Genomic DNA, 19,949 nt, shown 5'->3' with positions numbered 1-19,949 from the left:
TGAATGAGGGGGAGTGCAGAGTAGGGACCCAAAGCCCATCTGTAGGCAACTGAACATCCCCTTATAGAAGGGTCGAGGGGAGGAGATGAAGCCAGTCAGGGTACAGTGTAGCAAAGATGAAACATACAATTTTCCTCTAGTTCCTAAATGCTCCCCACCCCCCACTATCATGATCCAAATTCTACCTTACAAATCTGGCTAGACCAGTGGATGTACACTGGTACAGATAGGAACTGGAAACACAGGGAATTCAGGACAGATGATCCTTCAGGACCAGTGGTGAGAGTGGCGATACCGGGAGGGTGGAGGGAAGATGGGGTAGAAAGGGGTAACCAATTATAAGGATCTACATATAACCTCCTCCCTGGGAGACAGACAACAGAAAAGGTGTGGAGGTAGATGTTGGACAGTGTGAGATAGGACAAAATAATAATTTATAAATTATCAAGGGTTCATGAGGGAGTGGGGAGCAGGGAGGGAAGAGAAAAAAATGAGTTGATGGCAGGGACTTACGTGGAGAGCAAATGTTTTGAGAATGTACAAATATGCTTTATACAATGGATGGATATATGGAATGTGATAAGAGTTGTATGAGCCCCCAATAAAATGATTTTAACTTGTACTTAGTATGACTAGGAAAATTGGAAATCATTAAAAATGAAATGGAATGAAAGGTGTTAGTAAGCTGAAATGAACTGGTATTGGCCAATTTCTCTCTTTTTTTTTTAAATAGTTCAAGGTCTGTTTGTTGGCCTTTACAAGTGTTTTCCAGTCGAGTCTGATGGGGTGCCACACTGTCTCCAAAGTCTATTTTTGGTATTCTCCCAGGATTTCATCACTTTGCTCCCCTTGCTGCTCTGTCACATGCCCTTAGTGTTTCGCGCCTGTGTGATGGAGTCAGTTTGGTCACAATTCCCGCACTGTGTCTGGATCCCGTGTTGTCCCCATAGTGCTATGGGTCAGTGAGGGACGTTGTGTCTGGTGGTCCTCTCTGTGCATTGTCTGATCTGAGCAGGAATAGCATCCTCGGGACTTGGTGGACCTGGACGTGCTCCCCTTCCTCTCCGTCCCTCTTCCTTTCTCCTGTGTGCTCTAATCAGACGTGCTCCTCTCCCCAAGCTGTAGCTTCAGTGCTGTCCTCTGAAGTGCATTCATCTGGACCAAGCGGAGGGGGAGTGGACGGGGATGTCCACATAGTTGGGATTGGGGCTGGCCTCACAGGTATTGCCCATTTTCAATCAGCGAACCTTATGGTTTGCTATACTGGGAAATAAGCAAGAGGAATGGCATCGCTTTCATAATCAAAAACGACATTGCAAGATCTATCTTGAATCTCGAAGTGCAATCTTGAAAGTGATAAGATAATGTCCATCCGCATGCAAGGAAATCTAGTTAATACAACTATTATTCAAATTTGTGCACCAACCACTAAAGTTCATGATACAGAAATTGAATTACACCAAGGACTTCAACCTGAATTGACCAAGCATGCAATCAAGATGCATTGACAATTATTGATGATTGGAATGCAAAAATGGTAAACTAAGAAGAAGGAACAGTGGTTGGAAATAGAATCTTGGTGATAGAAACAAAGGTGGAGCTCACAAGATGGGATTTTGTAAGACCAATGTCTTGTTATAGCAAATACCTTTTGTCAACAATTCATATGGCAACTATGTACTTGGAGTTCTTCAGATGGAGTACACAGAAATCAAATTGATGCCATCTGTGAAATGACAATGGAGAAGCTCCATATCAGCTGCTAAAACCAGGCCAACGGGTTACTGTAGAACCAATGATCAATTGCTCAGAAGTAAGTTCAGTTTGAAGTTGAAGGAAATTAAAACATGACCTTGAGTCTATCCCACGTTCATTTTGAGAACATCTCAATAACAGATTTGATATATTAAACACTAATGACAAAATACCTGGCAAGCTGTGGAAGGACATCAAGAACATCATTCATGAAGAAAGCAAAAAAGTTCAGTATGAACACAGTGGAGCCAGGTGATGTAGCTGGGCTGCTAGCCACAGGTTAGTAGTTCAAAACCACCAACAGCTCCCCAGGAGAAAGATAAGACTGACTACTCCTGTAAAGATTAATAGCAGCGGTTCTCAATCTGTGGGTCGTGACCCCTTGGGGGGGGGTGTCAAACAACCCTTTCACAGGGGTTGCCCAATTCATAACAGTAGCAAAATTACAGTTAAGAAGTCTCAATGAAAATAATTTTATGGTGGGGGAGTCACCACAACATGAGGAACTGAAAGGGTCACGGCAACAGAAAGGTTGAGGACCACTGATTTAAAGTCTTAGAAACCCACAAAGGCAGTTCTCCTCCGTACTATAAGGTCACTGTGAGTCAGAATCAAGTTAATGGCAGTGAGTTTGGTTTTTGAATTATGAACACATTGCTTATTTCGGTTTTTCTTTTAAAAAAGAACCTCTCTATTCATGGCAATGACAACCGAGTAACAGTGACTGCCACACCTGTTAACAGAAGGATTTCAAGTAATAAATGCAGAAGGAATGACAAAATTATCATTATACTTCCTTAATAACAAAACTCTGCTACACTTCATCTCGCCCCAAGACTTCTCTAAGGTTGGCTTTAAATGTCATTTCTCAGTTAAAGAAGCCAGAGCTCTTTGGAGAAATTACTTATTTCAGGTCTGGGACAAAAAGTTTATAGGATGAAATTATTTTCCAATAAAACTGTTGGGGGTGGGGGAAGGAAAAAAAGAAGTACTTAAGATGAACGTTGTACCAGAGAAGAAGGAAGCTACTGAGGTGATACCAGAAGGGCAAAGATGCCACCTTTAAGGGGCTCTCCATACCCAAAGACAGCTTGAGAATCCAAGGGACAAATGCTGCCGTGAAGCAAAGCAGGTTGTTTCCAAAGGACCAGCTTATTCTGAAAACTATGAAAAGAAAAGACTTCTTCGTCTTGCTTTCTCCATATGAATAGTTGATGAGGGAAATTTTTAAAAGAACTAGAACTGATAAATGGATACAGAATTATATAGCCACTATTTTACAACCCTTAATGAAATGATGGGTCAAATAAATGTTAAAATCAAGTGAAAGGTTGATGAAGAGCTTTATAATGGATGGGTCAGCCTGACAAAACCTGAACCCATTGATCATGTTTAATATAAGTACAAGAAATCTACTTTAAACATACCCATACAAGTTAAAAGGATAAAAATGTACACCAGTCTAACAAATTTTTTTAATGTTGTAATGACTAACAGATTCAAAGTAGAGCTATTGCCAGGCATAAAGTCATTTCTTAATAAGAGTTGATTCACCAAAAGGGCATTGTAATCCTAAATGTTTATGTGCATGATAAAGCTTCAGAAAATATCAAGTGAAAACCGATAGCTCTGCAATGAGAAATAGGCAAAGACATTGTCAGATGTCATTTACCCTCAATGATTGAAAGAATAAGTAGACAGAAAATCAATCAGAAAAGGAACAATAAAGTCAACTAATTTTACTTGATTGGCCTTTATTGAATACTTATCCTAGCAAAAGCAGAATATGTGACGGAGTACTCCTCCCAAAAAAATAGAATTTTTTTTTCAAAGCTATGTATTTAAATTTTTTTACAAAACAATTTTATCATCTTCAAATTACTCGTCCTTACACTTAATATATTTGTCAAATCTGCGATTCCATTCAGCCCTATGGGTTTAAACAAATGTATACTGCCATATGACTACTGTTTTGTTCTTATTGTTAGGTCCTATTATTCAGTTGGTTTCAATTCATAGGAACCCTTTGTACAAACTGAACAAAACACTTCCCAGTCCTGTACCATTCTTAAAATTGTTGTTTGCTACAAAATTTAAATAGGTGCCCTAATAGCATAGTGGTTACTCACTGAGCTGCTAATTACAAGGTCAGCAGTTCAAAGCCACCAGCCATTTTATAGAAGAAAGATGGATCTTCTCCCACGTAGAGTTACAGTCTCAGAGACTAAAGAACGGGGCAGTTCTACCCTGTCCTACAGGTTCACTATGAGTCACTTGATGGCAATGAGTTTGGTTTTTAGTTTCTACTTTACCAAATATTATGTCCTTTTCCAGGGACTGATCTCTCCTAATAACATGTCCAAAGTATATAAGATGAAGTACTGCCATCCTTGCTTCTAAGGAGAATTCTGGCTGTACTTACTTCTTCCAAGATACATCTGTTAGGAATCCATGGTACTTCCAATAGTCTTCACAAGCACTATAATTCACATGTATATGAGGCAATTGAAATACCATTGTTTGAGTCAGCTGCACCTCAACCCTCAAAGTGTCCACAGAAACTCCGATGTATAGAAGAGAAACTTTTTATATAAAGGGTAAGTGTACATTCAGAAAGCATCCCAACCCTGTCCAGTCCAAGCCCATAAGTCCAACTTAGCCCCTATGTCCGACACCAATCTACAAAGTCCTCCTCAAACACAAAACACACAATGACACTGAATGCAGGAGGATCACAGGCCAGTGGGTAGAAAGTCATGGAATCCAGTGGTAGTGTAAGCATCTCAGTTCTGGCAGGGGTCTCCACGCGGCTTCTCCAGCTCCCAGGGCTACATCAGGGTAAGTCCGTGTGGCTTCTCCTTAGGGATGTCTCGCAGGAAGTGACTTTGCCATTTGAGACAGAGAACTAGCTAAGGCAGCTGCACACTGGTCCAACCATGAGAGAGCAAGAGACAAGAGAACTAGAAAGATGAGGCTCACCGAGCCACATTGTATCCACAGTGACTGTGTACCGCTTTGCATTCCCACCAACAATGAGTGAGAGTTTCTATTGCTTTTCGTCTTGACCAGCATTTGGTGTTGCTAGATAAAATCTACTCTGTATTTTGGATCTTAATCATTCTAACGTGTAGTATTTCATTGTTGCCTTAATTTGCGATTCAGTAAAACAATTGTGAAGATGGTGCTGGACTGGGCAGTGTTTTATTTTGTTTAATTGTGCGTTGGTTTGCTATGAGTCAGAACTGGCGTGCTGGCCTCTAACAACAGTGAGAAGTGATATTTAGCTTCTAGTATATGTTTGTTTGCTATTTGTATATACTGTTTAGTGAGGTTTCTGCTCCATTTTTCCCCACTCTAAATCGGGGGTTTCATCCTGTTGTTCGTGGAGTTGCTATGAGTTAGAACCAAGTTCATGGCAACTGAAAACACACAGCAATATATAATGCCCCTGGGAATGCAAATAGCAAAATTGTTCGGTTTATCCTGAAAAACGTCCTTTTGTCATGAGGATAGTGTGCCAGACCCCCAGCCCCTTTCCTTGATGGCACCTGACAGCAGCCTTACTCCCTCAGCGTGGTTTCTGCGTTTCCGCACAGGCGAGAGTCTGACACTTGGGGAAGCCTTAGTTTCTACTAATTGTCCCAGTGTAATTATTAATAGTGCTCTCTTTGGCCCACAAAACTCCCATATTTCAACAATAAATTATGTACTCACTGTAGTTATACCAGAAAGAAGGGGAAAAAAGTCAATTCTGACTTTTAGCCACCCTATAGGGCAGAGTAGAACTGGCCCTGTGGGTTTCCAAGACGACACATTTTTACGGGAGTAGAAAGTGTCATCTTTCTCCCATGTAGCTATAGGTGGCTTGGAACTGCTGACCTTGAGGTTAGCACACCAACATGTAACCCACTACGCCGCCAGGGCCCCTGCCCTAGTTGTGCTGAATTATATTTCCTTCACATACCTGTAGTTCACACCTATTTTCTTTACTAAGTCTATTCCCTTGTTCTGAGTTCCCCTCCCATCCCCATGCTATTCCTCCCCTCATACCAACTCACTCATGTCCCCATGCCTTAGCTCAGGCGTCATTCCCTCAAAGCGTTCCCTGACATTACGTCTCAGCTCCTCAGCCTGCCATAGGTCGTCTTTGTGCTGCCACACCAGGAGATGAGCAATGTTTACCCTGTTTCCCAGTTCTGCTGACAGAGCCACTCTGTCTACTTCATCTCTGGGTCCTTGGTGTCTAGTGCAGTGCTGGAAAAATGGTGGGTACATTCAGCATATAACAAGTATCTGGCTTAACCTTACTCTTAGATAAAATGAGCCTAACTCAGAGTGAACAGGAAGTACACCTTCCTAAGATCACATAGGCTGCAGTAGTGGCAAAACCACCACCACCACACCCCTTCCGATGATGTGAGAAGCAATTTTTTTTTCAAATACTGCAAAAGCTTCCTGCTGTACTTTTTTAAAACTCATTTTATTGGAGGCTCTTACAGCTCTTATCACAATACATACATATTGTGTCAAGCACATTTGTGCATATGTTGGCATCATCCTTCTCAAAACATTTTCTTTCTACTTGAGCCCTTGGTATCCACTCATTTTGCCTCCTGCTCCCATGAGAAGCAATTTAAAGAAGTACCAGAGACGTCCTTTTTACTTAGAAAGTCTCTGTATCTGTAGTGAGCATCTTTGGAGCAAAGCCACTTTGGGAAAGTTGTTAGAAGGGTACAAGAAGTCGATTTTGTTAATGATGTAATATTTCAGATGTTTGTAAAATACAAAATGCATTACTGATTATGATATCTGGCTTTTTTATTACATACATTTTAATTATTCATCCAGAATACTGATAGGTGGGATAAACTGCCAGCTTTTCTATTTTATTTATTTATTTTTTTTTTTGCTTTAAAAAATATCTTATGTGGTATGACATGGAGAGTGATAATAGAGACTTTAAGTACACATTTAATTATTTAAAAATAAGCATCATTCAGAGATCTTTCATTTAATGTGGGTTTTTCTTTGCAATTTTCATAGCGTCGTCTTGGAGATGCGGCCAAGAAAGCCATCAGCAAATTGACAACCAGGACCGTGAGAAAGGGTGATAAGGTACAGTAGTGAAAGAGCTGCAACACTGCAGAAATAATGAAGTATTTCATTTGGGTTCCAGTGGGAGAGTACCCTCATCTGTATTTCATTCATTACGTTAATCTTGTTCTCCAAATGTGCTGGATAGTGCTTTATTTTAAATGAGCTTCTCTTAAAATCTTATCTTAGTGCCCTCATCATTTAGAAGCCCACCATATAATTCTCTAACTTTTCTCGACTGTGAACACTCTTGCTATCAGCACCCCTGGACTGTGCACAGTTGCCCTGGCTTTGTTTTTCTGAGAGTTTTTCTACTAAACTCTCACTTACATTTCAGAAGAATTCTAATGGGACAGTTTGAACATTAAACAGCTTGGAAATGTGCATGCTCTCCATATATATATGCCTTGTGACTTTGCTGTATCACCTTTTGATTTCTTACCAGTAAAATGGAGATCCAGAAACCCACCTCTCAAAGGCATTTCGATTAACAAAGTGCTCTCTTTACAATGGTTAAACAGTTTGGAAAAACTTCCTAGTTGTCAGGGTTAGACCTGATGGTTTAGGGTGACCGAATCAGGGTGTCAGTGACAGGGGCTATGGCTGAGACCTTGAACCAAAATTCTCCAGTCAAATCTCAAATTATGGTAGAGCAACTTACTGTTAGACCCACATTTGATAGACTCAAGGTCACCTAGATTGGAAAAATTTCTTTACATCTTTAAAGACAGAAAAGCAAAGATAGACCTGTATGCTGAACAGGTGAAAACAAAACCAGAAACACCTCTGCTTCTCCCTCAGCTCAAATATTTTAGCAGAGAAGAGCTCTCGAAAAATAATTTGAAGTGATTCTTCATCTCCTAAGTTTTACTACATTCTGGACTGGACCCATTTTTATTCTCATTGCCTTAACATTACCATATATAGTTTTCCTTACACGGCTGTAGAAGATGAGGACACTGTCAGTGAAGTACATTGTTCACTAGGGAAGGAAGAAGGTAAAAACACTTGGAGAAAATACAAGCAGCATCAAAACCCCTCTGCCTTGTCACCCCAAGAGGAGTGGTAACCTACAGAGGGACTTTCTTGCCTTTCAAAACGCTTCCCCATCTTCTGGTCTGGTGACCTCCTGATGATACATTAATATGAATTTCCCTAGGGTCTCTGTGGGATTGCTATGAGTCAGAACTGACTACAATGGCTATGAATTTGAGTGTAACCTTACGCCCCTTACTCTGTCCACCAGACCAGCGGAAAACAACACTTTTTCTCAATCAAATCAACACATCTTCCTGGTTTGTACCTTAACCTGCCCAGTGTTGCCTTGCTGAGTTTGGGTCTAAATGGCAATGACATAGCAAAGAATCTTACCTTTCCTGGCTTAGGTTCCTGGTGTTGCTTCAGACAGCTCAGACAGAGCCCCTCCTCAGCCTTGAGGAAGGAGGAAATCAATTAAGCCAGATTAACAAACACATGGCTGACAGTTGCTATTATGAAGGCCCATCCCTATAGACTTGATTCTTGATACCTAGCTTCCATTCTTGATATGGGTCTCTAGATAGCAATCGACTGGGGACTCTCTTTTCTGCCTGTACTTCACTGTGTGTAGGCCATACCATGAAGGCTGTTCAGAGCAAAAGCATATCATTAATGGGATGAGAAAAACAAAGTGCCTGAATGGCAATGGCTTCATGAATAGGTGGCATGGAAGAGCTATCTCACCAACCAAAAAAGTCGTCGTCCTATTAAAACTCTAGAATAATTACAAGCACTTTGCCCACAGCAGTGTTTCATTGGGCCCCATTCACTGTGTGACATTTTCCCTAAGTACAGGCTTACTGTCCCCGTTTTTAGCAAAAAGTTCTCCAGGGGAGTTTTTTTTTAAATCATTTTATTGGGGGTTCATACAACTTTTTTAAAAATCATTTTATTGGGGGCTCATACAATTTTTTAAAATCATTTTATTGGGGGCTTGTACAACTCTTATCACAATCCATACATACATCCATTGTGTGAAGCACATTTGTACATTTGTTGCCATCATCATTCTTAAAACATTTGCTTTCTACTTGAGCCCTTGGTATCAGCTCCTCATTTCCCCCCTCCACCCCCACCTCCACCTCCCCATGAACCCTTGATAATTTATAAATTATTATTATTTTGTCATGTCTTAACACTATCTTATATCTCCCTTTACCCACTTTTCTGTTGTCTGTGGGGTTATATGTAGATCCTTGTATTCGGTTCCCACTTTCTACCCCTCCTTCCTTCCACCCTCCCGGTATCACCACTCTCAGCACTGGTCCTGAAGGGTCCATCTGTCCTGTATTCCTTGTGTTTCCAGTTCCTATCTGTACCGTGTACATCCTCTGGTCCAGCTGGATTTATAAGATAGAATTGGGATCATGATAGTGGGGGGCGGCGTACCAAGCATTAAAGAACTAGAGGAAAGTTGTTATGTTTCATTGCTGCTACACTGTTGCCATCGATTTTTGATCACTTGTTGTTCCCTTGTCCCTGGGGTTGTTAACACCCACGTCCTTCCCCCCCACCCCCACCTCCTCTCCCATGTCCCCATTGGAACCATCGGTCCCGTTGTTTTCTGCTCCAGATTGTTTTCTGCTCCAGATTGTTTATCCCATCTATCTTATCTAGATAGACCTGCAGAGATAATAATATGCACAAAAAACAAGACAGAGCAAAACAGAGCAACAAAAGAAAACAAACGATAACAACAACCCAAAAAAATGGACAAAAAAAAAGAAAAGCCTGTGAATAGTTCAAGGTGTGGCCCCACATCTATTTCTGGTATTACCCAGGGACTTCATTGCTCTGCTCCCCTTGCTGTTCTGTTACACACCCTTAGTGTTTCGCCTCAGTGTGGTGGGGTCAGATTGAGCACAATTCCCACACTGTGTCTCCAGTGTTGCCCCCGTAGCCCTATGGGTCAGTGAGGGATGTCATGTCTCATACCGGGGCCGGCCCTATGGTCCTCTCTGTGCATTGGCTGCTCTACGTAGGTAATATCATCCTCAGGGCTTGGTGGGCCAAGATGTGCTCCACTCTCTCTCCCTCCCCCTTCGTTTGCTCCCGTGTGCTCTGATCATACATGTCCCTCTCCCTGAGCTGTAGCTTCAGTGCTGTCCTCTGAAGTGAATTATTCTGTGGGGAGGGAGGCTGTCCATGTAGTTGGGATTAGGGCCGATCCCTCAGACCTCTCTACTGGTTCCCTGCTTCATGCCAGTATATTATATTCATGTCCTGGAGCATGGGGTTGAAGTCTGGTCCCTCTTTCCCTGTGGAGATATAAATAATACCCTCCCTTTGGGTGGGTTAGTGACGGGGGAAACTTTCGAAGAGAGATCTGTTTGGTGACCATACTCAATAAGTTTCATCACATGGCCCCAGCCATTCCCAATGTGTTTTCTTCATATATAACAGCACTAACTCCCCTGTATTCCTGGTATTCATGTTGACTGAGCGCCTATTATATGGAAAGGGATTCATTACCTGTTCAGCTATGATATCTTACACATCGTGTCCTTAATCCACATAACAGCCTTCAGAAGTAGTAGTATACCCATGTTGAACAAAAGACTCCAACAAGAGTATAACCGTGAAGAAGTGTTGGCATCTGGATTGGGGTTTTTTTCTCTCCAGGCATGCCTCAGAGCTCTCATGGGTTCAGTTATAGCACAAGAAAGCGAGTCATGCGATATGTTTGTTTCCCGGTCATATAAAAGCTATCCTGACCTTATACTGGAGCTAATGAAAAGGTGTGAAATACGAGAATGACGGAAATGTGACACAGAAACACAAAGTAAGCACTTGATGTTGGGAAGATGGTACCTATAGCTTTGAGTCAGATTCGACACAGTGGCAGTGAGATAGACTTGCTCAGTGTGGGATTGCAGTTTTTTCAGGGGACTTTTGTAAACTAATATGAAATAATTGCCACTATTAAAATTATAAAGAACCCTGGAGGTGTAGTGGGTTACATGTTGGGCTGCTAACTGCAAGGCCAGCAGTTTGAAACCACCGCTACTTCTATAAAGAGTTACAGTATCAGAAACCCACGGGGGCAGTGCTACCCTGTTCTATAGGGTCACTATGAGTTGGAATCAACTTGATGGCAGTGCATTTTTTTAATTTAAAATTAAGCATTTTGGAATCCCTGCCTGTGCCTCATGTTGCCATGCAAGGTGACCAAATGTCATTCTCCCAGATAATCAGCAAAGTTGGCAGAGTATGGATAGATATTTTACTCCTTTCTCTCTGGTCAGTAGTACTTAGAAATGAAATAACCTATTTAATTGGACTCACTTTTCCAGTTAGTATTACTAAAAACTACTTCCTATAAAGCAGAGTTATTTTTCTGATCGTCCCATTCCTGAGCCTTCTCCTTTTCTCTGGTGCCAGATTTCCTCGGCTCTGCTCCCAGGAATTCCATCCTTGAGCCTGCACTCTTCTCTCTGCATCCCACCTTCAGTCAGTCTTTCGAGGGGACGTGCTGGGCATTTCTTCAGTGTCACCCCACACTCAAGATGGTCAAAACCCAGCTCAGCATCTTTTCCCCAGGTCACCCTCACTGACTAGGCTTTTCTGTCACTCTCAAAACTCACCCACAACACTTGATGTTTGCATCTCTTCCCTTGACTGTAGTTGATTATCAAATCTGTCTTCTCCAAAGAACTGCCACTTCCATCCTAGCCTTTCTGTTGCCTCCTGCCACTCTTCTGGTCCCAGACATCACTTTACCCTTAAAGCTTCCACCCAGCATCCCTGCAGGCATCCTCATCTGCTTATCGTGGTCAGGTCAGGGTCCTGAGGCACCGCCTTTATCATATCATTCCTCAAATACTTGGGCACCATTCCTGCAACAAAGCAGCTAGCCTATTGACTCTTCAGTTATTATGCTGCACCATCCCTCTCCCCTCCTATCCCTCCTCTCCCTGCCCCCTTAGACCCAGCTTATTTTCTTCTCTTCAGCCATTCAGGGTGCCTTCTCTAATTCTCAGCCACAGCACCCTTCACAGTCTGAGCCTCTTGATAAGGCCCCTTAACAACAGCCTGTCTGTGTTACCCAGTAGTGCGACCTGTGTCTCATCTCCCTAGTTCTGAGGACTTAACAGGAAGTTCAGTGAAATGGTGTGTGAATAGCTTGGCCGTGTAATTTAATATTACTGTGACGATGTAGATCTAGCCCCGTGGCAATATTACAAGCTTGTTTTTCATACATAAAATAAAATGATATTCCAAAAAAGCAGAATAAGAAAGCTTTGGGTAACTACCATAAAAGGATTTGTTAATGATAGACCTTAGGCTAGGGCTATTCCGGGAATAAAGCAAATTATAACATGGTGGTGAATAGTTGAAAAATGTATAAAAGTTGAAATGACTAACATATAGTTTTAATGGCTGAGATGTTCTACCAGGTCACAGGGTGGTGTTTAGCCAGGATGATGATTATTGCTGATTTAGATCTTGAAAAAATGTAGAAATCTGACTTGTTCTAAGACATTTCTTAAGCAGAATAAATATTGTCACAACCAGCATAGTTTAAAAATGAAATAAATTAAATGTTATAACTTGGGTCACTGTATTGTTAACCATTGATAATTTATTAGATTTTTAATAAATTATAGTCACTTGCTTACAGTAATTGCCCCAGAAAATTCTTAGCTGAATTGTATCTTCTCTGCATCCTGTGTTTTTCTTTTCAGGAAACAGACCCTGACTTTGATCACTGTGCAGTCTGCATAGAGAGTTACAAGCAGAATGATGTTGTCCGGATTCTCCCCTGCAAGTATGTGGACCTTACTTGTTCCAACAAGAATAACTGCAAATGTGGCTTGCATGTCTCCTGTGCAGAAAAGCCACTCTGAGTGGGTATTCAGTCTGGGGCCTGGTACGTGTTGTTGACTTGGGAGATGGTAGTTAGCAATTACAGTGCTGCCTGAAGACTGGATTTCACAAGCCTTTGGTAGTTATGGGAAATGCATGTGCCAACTCCAGGCTCATCTGTGACATAAGAACATTAACATTGAGAAGTTTTACTTGTAACTTTTGTGGGCTTCAAAAACAGCACTTATTCATCCCCATCTTCAACCAGAATATATCACTAGGCCCTCCAATAAAACCTCAGCAGCATTGAGTGGGTATAAGAATTCTAGGGATTTGGATGAAGTCTTTTTCTGAGCTGGGATTATGCCAAGATGGGAGGATTTATTTCCTGTGTGCCTGCTCAAGGTCAGGATACTCTGCGTCACTTGCGTTTGCTCTAAGCTTCTTAGCCCTAAGTGGGAATTTTTATCCCCACTGTACTGTAAAGGATCATGGAGCCAGTAGTCATTTCCCAGTCACACCGTTCAGAAATGGCAGAGCTGGTTTCCACCCTGGCTTGCCTTCCTGTCAGGGCTCCTTATGTCAGGGCTCCTGTCAGGGCCACACACTTCCTTTCAAGAGAGCTAGGGCCTATACTTTGGTTCTCATAAGAGAACGTGTTTGCTTCATAAATATGAGGATTTCCAGCAATCTCTAGGGAATGGAATATTAGGTCTGTGAAACTGAGTGTCAATTGAAAAAGTAAGAAATTGCCTGCTGAGAAACCTAAAGTCAAAGATATTTCTTCTCCTCTCCTCTTTAAAAATCACCCACAAGAACTCAGGTCTGATAAAACATGTATGTCAAGTGTTGAAATAACTGTTAGTAACCATCTCCAAGAGGCTCCTGGTATGATTTGCTCACCAAGTAATTTATTTTGCGCCAAAGATTTGTCTTTGTATAAAAATCATGGAACCTAAGAATAATGCTATATACTAAAATAGAAAGATTAAGCTTCTGAAAGTCAATTCATTCTGGTGTATATTCAAATGAAAATGTTTGATACTAAAAGCATGCTGTCCTAAAGAAAAGTCTACTGTATAATGACCAATTCATAATCACCTTTTGTCATTCGCAGTCTAAAAGCACAACACCTAAGGGAAATGTAGCTCCAGATACAATCAGGAAAACAATTGGATATATTATTAAGCATAACCAGATCCTACTTGCTTTTAAAAAATATCTTTATCTCTACAGATTTCTTTTGATGCTGTAATGGCCAGGGAGAAGTCACATATTTCCATAATCTTTCTCTACCTATCTCAGTCTACACGTCCTCTGAACTAGCTGGAATTTAGGAACAGATCCCTTAAATCTCGTCCTCATATGAGCCTTAGCTGAAAATTGCTTCTAGGAAGTTTGCTTTCTATTCTCTTCACTTTTCCAAGGTTTCATTCTTAGTTTCCAAACCTGACTCTGTATCAGAATCAGAAGGCAGGTTTTCAAAAACACATCCTGGTTGAGAACAGACTTTTAAAAACTAGTTTTCTTGGTATTTAATTCATATATCATATAATTCAGTAGTTTGATCACCATATCAATTTTAGATCATTTTCCTCTTTCTCATTATCCTCATTGCGCCCCCTCTTCCCCCCAGCCTCCCATGCCAGGCCCCTAGGTAATAATCAAGTTACTTTCTCTACAGAGTTACCTGTCCTGAATTTCATGTTCATAAAATCATACAAAGCAACAACAATGACAAAACAGGGGAAAACTTCAATAGAAAAGAAAGCAGAAAATGTTAAAAACCAAAACAAATTAAAAATGGGTCAAAAGGGAGATCAAATGATAAGGTGTTACATTTAAGCCCAACTACATCTGCCATAATCAACTTTACAACGTTCTTTGTCTGGTAACAAGATTGTTCACATCCCAGGACTATGATCAGAGGAGTTTCTCTGCAATCCTTGGATCACACAGGCTGTTGAGCTTCTTCTGTGTGACTTAGATGGTTGCTTGTTTGAAGACAAGCCTTTAAGACCTCAGACACTATTCTTTCTGATATTCCTGCACCATCTGATTTCTTCACTACACTTTGCTATCGCACCCCATATGTTCAGTGATCTCTTTATGAGAGTGGGTATTGAGTAGGTAACTTTCATAAAAATGAATTGTTCTTAGATTAGGACTTTAATTAAGTGAGCCCCAAATCTATTCATATATCTATAGTTTATATATGTCTTTGGTTTACTTTAGAAACATCATTATTATTTTACTAGAGAGCATTATAAATCATCCCCATGAGCATAAGATAATTCTATTGGTGGTGTCATTAATTTAGCCAATGGTATAGAATTTAAAACATGAGAATAGACTTTTTTTTTCTTTTTTTTGAGAATAGACATTTTTACTTTTAATAAGTGCCTGTGTGGTCTGATTACGGCAAAGCCATGTCCTTTTTTGAGATATAGTGCTTTGGTTGATCTCTTCCTTTTCCATGTCTCTTCCAGAGCAGTGGTTCTCAACCTTTTATGAAATGATGGCAGGGGTGGTTTCAGATGTGGTACAAACTAACTGTACACATTGTGCAACATTTTGACAACTTGATCTAGATCAGTTTCTCAGTCTCAGCACTATTGACATTCTTTGTTAGGGAGCTGACCTATATTACAGGATATTTATCAATATACCCAGTAATACCAGGTGCTTCACTACCTCCAGCCCTAGTTGCGGCAACTAGAAATGACTCCAGACATTGCCAAGATAACCCTGGGGCTAAAATCCAGTTGAGAATCACGGACCTATTGGAGGTCTCACATATTATCATCTTGCTCTAATATTCTTTGAACCTTGCTTCCAAATGATGCTTCTCAGGGACCTTTGAATGAGTTATTATTTTATTGCTTCTGCTTATACTTTATACTATTCTATTCTGTACTATACTTATACTGTTCGTTCCTTCTGCCTACTGTCTTCCTTTTTGTCCCTGTGGTCTTTGAAACTGAGTTAGACATTGCCCCTGCCGATTCTTTCTTTATCTCACATTGCTGAGCGACTTGGTATCTCACTCTGCTCCCCCACAGGATGCTGGAGAGACACAAAGATGGTGCTCTAGCCAATAGGCTCCACCGCAGCTGGGCCTTGAGTGTCCAGAAAAACCCTTCCCTCAGCCTCAGCTGGCTCTCTCCATTATAACAGCAGCACTTTCAGACATACTCATGTTCCCTGAACACCTGAGCTCTCCATCACCTTCACAGAGAACATTAGAGCTACCGTATATACGTGTGGTTAAGCCGAGTTTTTTAGCACATTTTTTTATGCAGTTTTTGTGGTAAAATTAGGTGCCTCGGCTGATAACCGGGCCGCCTTATAATCGAGTGTATATGGTATTCCTTCAACTTCTTGACCACAAGCCTTCAGGAATGTGTGCCTCTGCACCAATCCTCCTTTGGCCTGAAGCTGCTCTCTCTACCTGGGCCTCTCTGTGCCAATTCTCTCCCCACCTCAGGGACCTTGCTGTATCGACTTTCTGCTCCCTTCTCTAGCTTTAATTCTTCTGTCTACTCCTCAGCATTTAATCATGTTCAGGCAGATGCTATCCCAATTTCTAAACTCTCTTTCAAAGTTGTCACCCTCCAAAATCACACTAGAGCCTGTGCCCTTAAGTTGGACTTGTAAAAGGATCAGCACTCCCTGGCTCGTCTTCACCCCAGTAATGGGAGAAGAAAAGCCCAGATACCTTTGTGTATACTTGTCTTTAATTTTTAACAAGCCTGTCTGGAGAGGAAGCAAACCTCTTGTGTGTGAAGATATCAAGCCTCTCCTGGATTGCTGACTTTTGTTGCATGACCTTTACTTTTCCTCTGCTGTCACAGTAATGTGTTGTGGACAGATGGCAGTTGGCATTGCTTTGGGGACCTCCTACTTGTGTGAGTTGAGTATGGTTGGTCATCCTTTGGATGCTCGCCAACATGTCTCAGAAAAGAAAAAACCATCACCTTATTTAGACCTATTTTATTTAAACATCAGCCACAATTTTTTTTTAGTTAAAAATACTTTCTCGGGATTGGAGAGCTTGAATAAACTTAAGTCTTGTTGCCACTATAGAAGCTAAAATGGGTCAGTCAGCTGGCTGGCTGAAGAGTTACTGGGAAGGTGCCCCCGCCCCAGAGGGAGAGCCTGATTTAAACAGTGTCTGCCACCAGCTCAGGCCAGAGGATCTCTGTATGCCAGAATCTTTCTTACAGGAATTGGGTTTTTGGTCCAAGCTCTAATACCTTGTGGTCTATCCATTTCACTGTTGCTCAATGTATCACCTGCTTTCCGACACTAGTAGACCACCCAGCCCTAATATGGTGGACCATTTTCCACTGTGATGTGGATTTTCACTGAGTCTGTTTCATTATAACAGTGGAAAGGGGTTTACCCACGTGCCCTTTTTTGGTAAGACCAGGTACATAGGTGCTGGAATGTCTTGAAGCCTGAAGTACAGTGGAAGAGTTGTAACCATTTATTGGGGTATCATGAAATGATTTTGCTCCTCTGCCTGAGGATATATGTTGTCATACCTTCCATTTGCACAGCCCCTGGTACTGTGCTCAGTAAGTACCCCATATACAGTTTTTCATTGACTGCTCCAAACTCACCCTTCTCCACTATCCCCTGCTCCCTACAGGTTTTCAGATGAGACAGTTAGGGATCCGAAAGGATGGTTTGTGGAGTCCGACAGTGGTAGTGGCAGAGCTTTGCCTACTAGTCAGGGAACTGTGTTGAGTTTGGTGAAGCACTGAGGAGACAGAAGCAGGAGGGTTAAGAGAATGGGTGGTGACAAAAAGGAGGCTACAGTGCAGGGCAGATTTTATCAAAGTTGACCTCAGTGATAGGAAAAAGCGTGCCGGGCTATAGTACAGAGAGAAATTGCTCAGTATTGGTTTCAGAAGACAGAAGTGTGCTGTAGGAATTGGAGAGTCAGCATACCTGGGCCAGTTGGGTGCACTGGAACTAAGCTGTCTGGGAATCTGGGCTGTGCATAGGAAGGAGGGAGGAAAGGAAAAGAGGGGCAGCAAATACCAGTGTTTTGCCAAGAGGATATGAGTGGGAGAATAAGAAAATAACTGGGGTAGCTGGATAGTCAGAATGAGAAATGTGCTTGTTTGTTTGTTTAAGAGAGCAAAACTTTCTTCCAGATTTTGGTTTGCCTAAGGAAGGGAGTGGAGTCCTGTTGGCATAGTGGGGTACATGTTAAGTTGCTAACTGCAAGGTCAGCAGTGAGAACACAGTGGCAGCTCCATGGAAGAAAGAAAAGGCCTTCTGCCCACAAAGATTTACAGCCTCAGGAAGGCCAAGGGGAAGTTCTGCTCTGTCTTGCAGGGTCACTAGGAGTCAGAACTGACTCCGTAGCAGTTGGTGTGCTGTGGTGTGCTGTGTTCCATGACATGGTAAGGAAAGGAGGCTTTTCGGTTGTTCTTAGAGAGCCAGTTAGTCTTTGTTATCTTTCATTACAATATCCCATAGCTTGCAGAAGACATTGTACTTACTTAGGAAAACAAGTGGGAGGGGTACTTTTCTTAATAAACTTTTTTTCAATAGACCTTTTTTTTTCTTTTTCCAATAAACCTTCAGGGGGCAAATTATTCAAGAACTTCAATCCTTAGGGGTTTAAATAAATGCTTTCAGGCATGGTGAAGGTCTGGCTAACTGCATTATCTACAAGCATAAGACCAAAGTTATTCAGACTTCCTTATATTACCCAAAAGTCATATAAGCCACCAGGTGGTAATAGGTAGGTAGGTAGATAAAGTAATGTTTAGGCTGAAGCCATAAACACAATGCTAATAAACCCCAATTAAAATGGTGAGTTTTCTAGACCACTTACTTTTTAATTAAAAACTAATTTTTAAATCAAAAGCATTATATACCAACATTAAGTTATAAATCAACAAACAACATTTGAAGGCATGCCATAGTTCAATTTGGTATCTTTCCCAACATTTCTTTAGTTTATCTTATCTTAAAGCTCAAATTATAGCATTCCTTTCAAAGACCTTCTGAGTGCTTGTCCTGTTACCTGCCTTTTCCCAGTTGGCCAGGACACTAGGACTTCCACATGGCTTCATTTCAGCCGGGGCTGCTTGTAGTTGAGGGATCACTTCTGCAGCTCCCCCAAAGTCTTTTTTCCTTAAAAAGAAAACAAGTTTCTTTGAGGGGGATGCAAAGCCTCCTCCTGTGTTTGACTTATTGCCAGTCACAAGGAGGTGACTTTTGCTCTCCTGAACAAGAGTAAAACACCTACCCTCCCTCCTACCATCCTGACTGAAAACTGCTGGCTAAGTGCTCTTTGGTTCTTTAAGTACAGTGCAACCCTAAAAATAGTTCAGCTACTCTGTAACTTTAACAATTAACATGTGTTGCTTAGAAGTTCCTTTGTTTGTTTTTATGAAGTAGTTTTTAAAAATAATACCTTATGTGACTTTTAAGGAGGGTTCCATGAAATAATGTATATTAATGATAATTCAGAGAATTCTTTATTCAGTAGTTTAATATCTTTATGAAATTTCATTTCTCTGCTTTAGCTATTATAGAAAACATAGCTGAACCTTAGGTATGATTCATGATCTCCATTCTTAAGAAATTTCCTATATTTTCTCATGTCCATTTCGAAATCTGGTGAAATAAAAAGTCCAAACATCCAAATCTTATCAGTTCTCCATAGACCACGGTATAGATGCATAATACTGGGTTCAGGAGATTGTATGCAAGTTGTGTTTTAAGAAACCCTAATATTTCTCTCTTGAGACTTGCTGATAAGTCCTAAAAGAGAAAAGACACTAGTAGATTTTTCAGTATATAATTTATGATATAATTTTCCATTATTTTTCAGGCATGTTTTCCACAAATTCTGTGTGGACCCCTGGCTTAGTGAACATTGTACCTGTCCTATGTGCAAGCTCAATATTTTGAAGGCCCTGGGAATTGTGGTATGTTTCCTACTTGGTTACTACTATTGTGTCATATCATATGTACTATTGTGTCATATCATATCCAAGTGTGACATAGTACTACATGACACAGTTGTCATACAAAGGCGCATGTTCAACAAGAAAGAAAGCTACTTTCTCACAAGGAAGCACAACAGTGCCTTTCTTCTAGATTATTTGACACCTAATCCATCTGAGGGAACTCTTGGAAAAGACTATCAATAGCTAAACTAGTCCATATTTATAAGTATGTGTCTGTTGAGTGGTGGTATATAATAAAGAACTAAGAGAAAAGATCAT

The 19,949-nt window shown here is 41.0% G+C and overlaps 1 protein-coding gene across 1 annotated transcript in view; it reads left to right on the top strand.

The window, feature by feature from the left end:
• Positions 1 to 19,949, top strand: part of RNF130 (ring finger protein 130) — a gene marked incomplete at its 5' end in the record, with an annotated part of 144,532 nt that overhangs the window by 111,146 nt on the left and 13,437 nt on the right. Inside the window, 3 exons of the mRNA XM_045284680.1 lie at positions 6,799 to 6,870; positions 12,573 to 12,655; positions 19,553 to 19,649. Coding sequence (XP_045140615.1) covers positions 6,799 to 6,870; positions 12,573 to 12,655; positions 19,553 to 19,649 — 252 coding nt within the window. The remainder of the gene's footprint in view (positions 1 to 6,798; positions 6,871 to 12,572; positions 12,656 to 19,552; positions 19,650 to 19,949) is intronic.

This window comes from Echinops telfairi, unplaced genomic scaffold (assembly GCF_000313985.2).
Source record: "Echinops telfairi isolate 266 unplaced genomic scaffold, ASM31398v2 ScPeMD7_7469;HRSCAF=8507_0, whole genome shotgun sequence".
NCBI classification, from domain to species: domain Eukaryota; kingdom Metazoa; phylum Chordata; class Mammalia; order Afrosoricida; family Tenrecidae; genus Echinops; species Echinops telfairi.
Note: the sequence above shows the minus strand (reverse complement) of the source record. Positions and strands in the feature narration are given on the sequence as shown.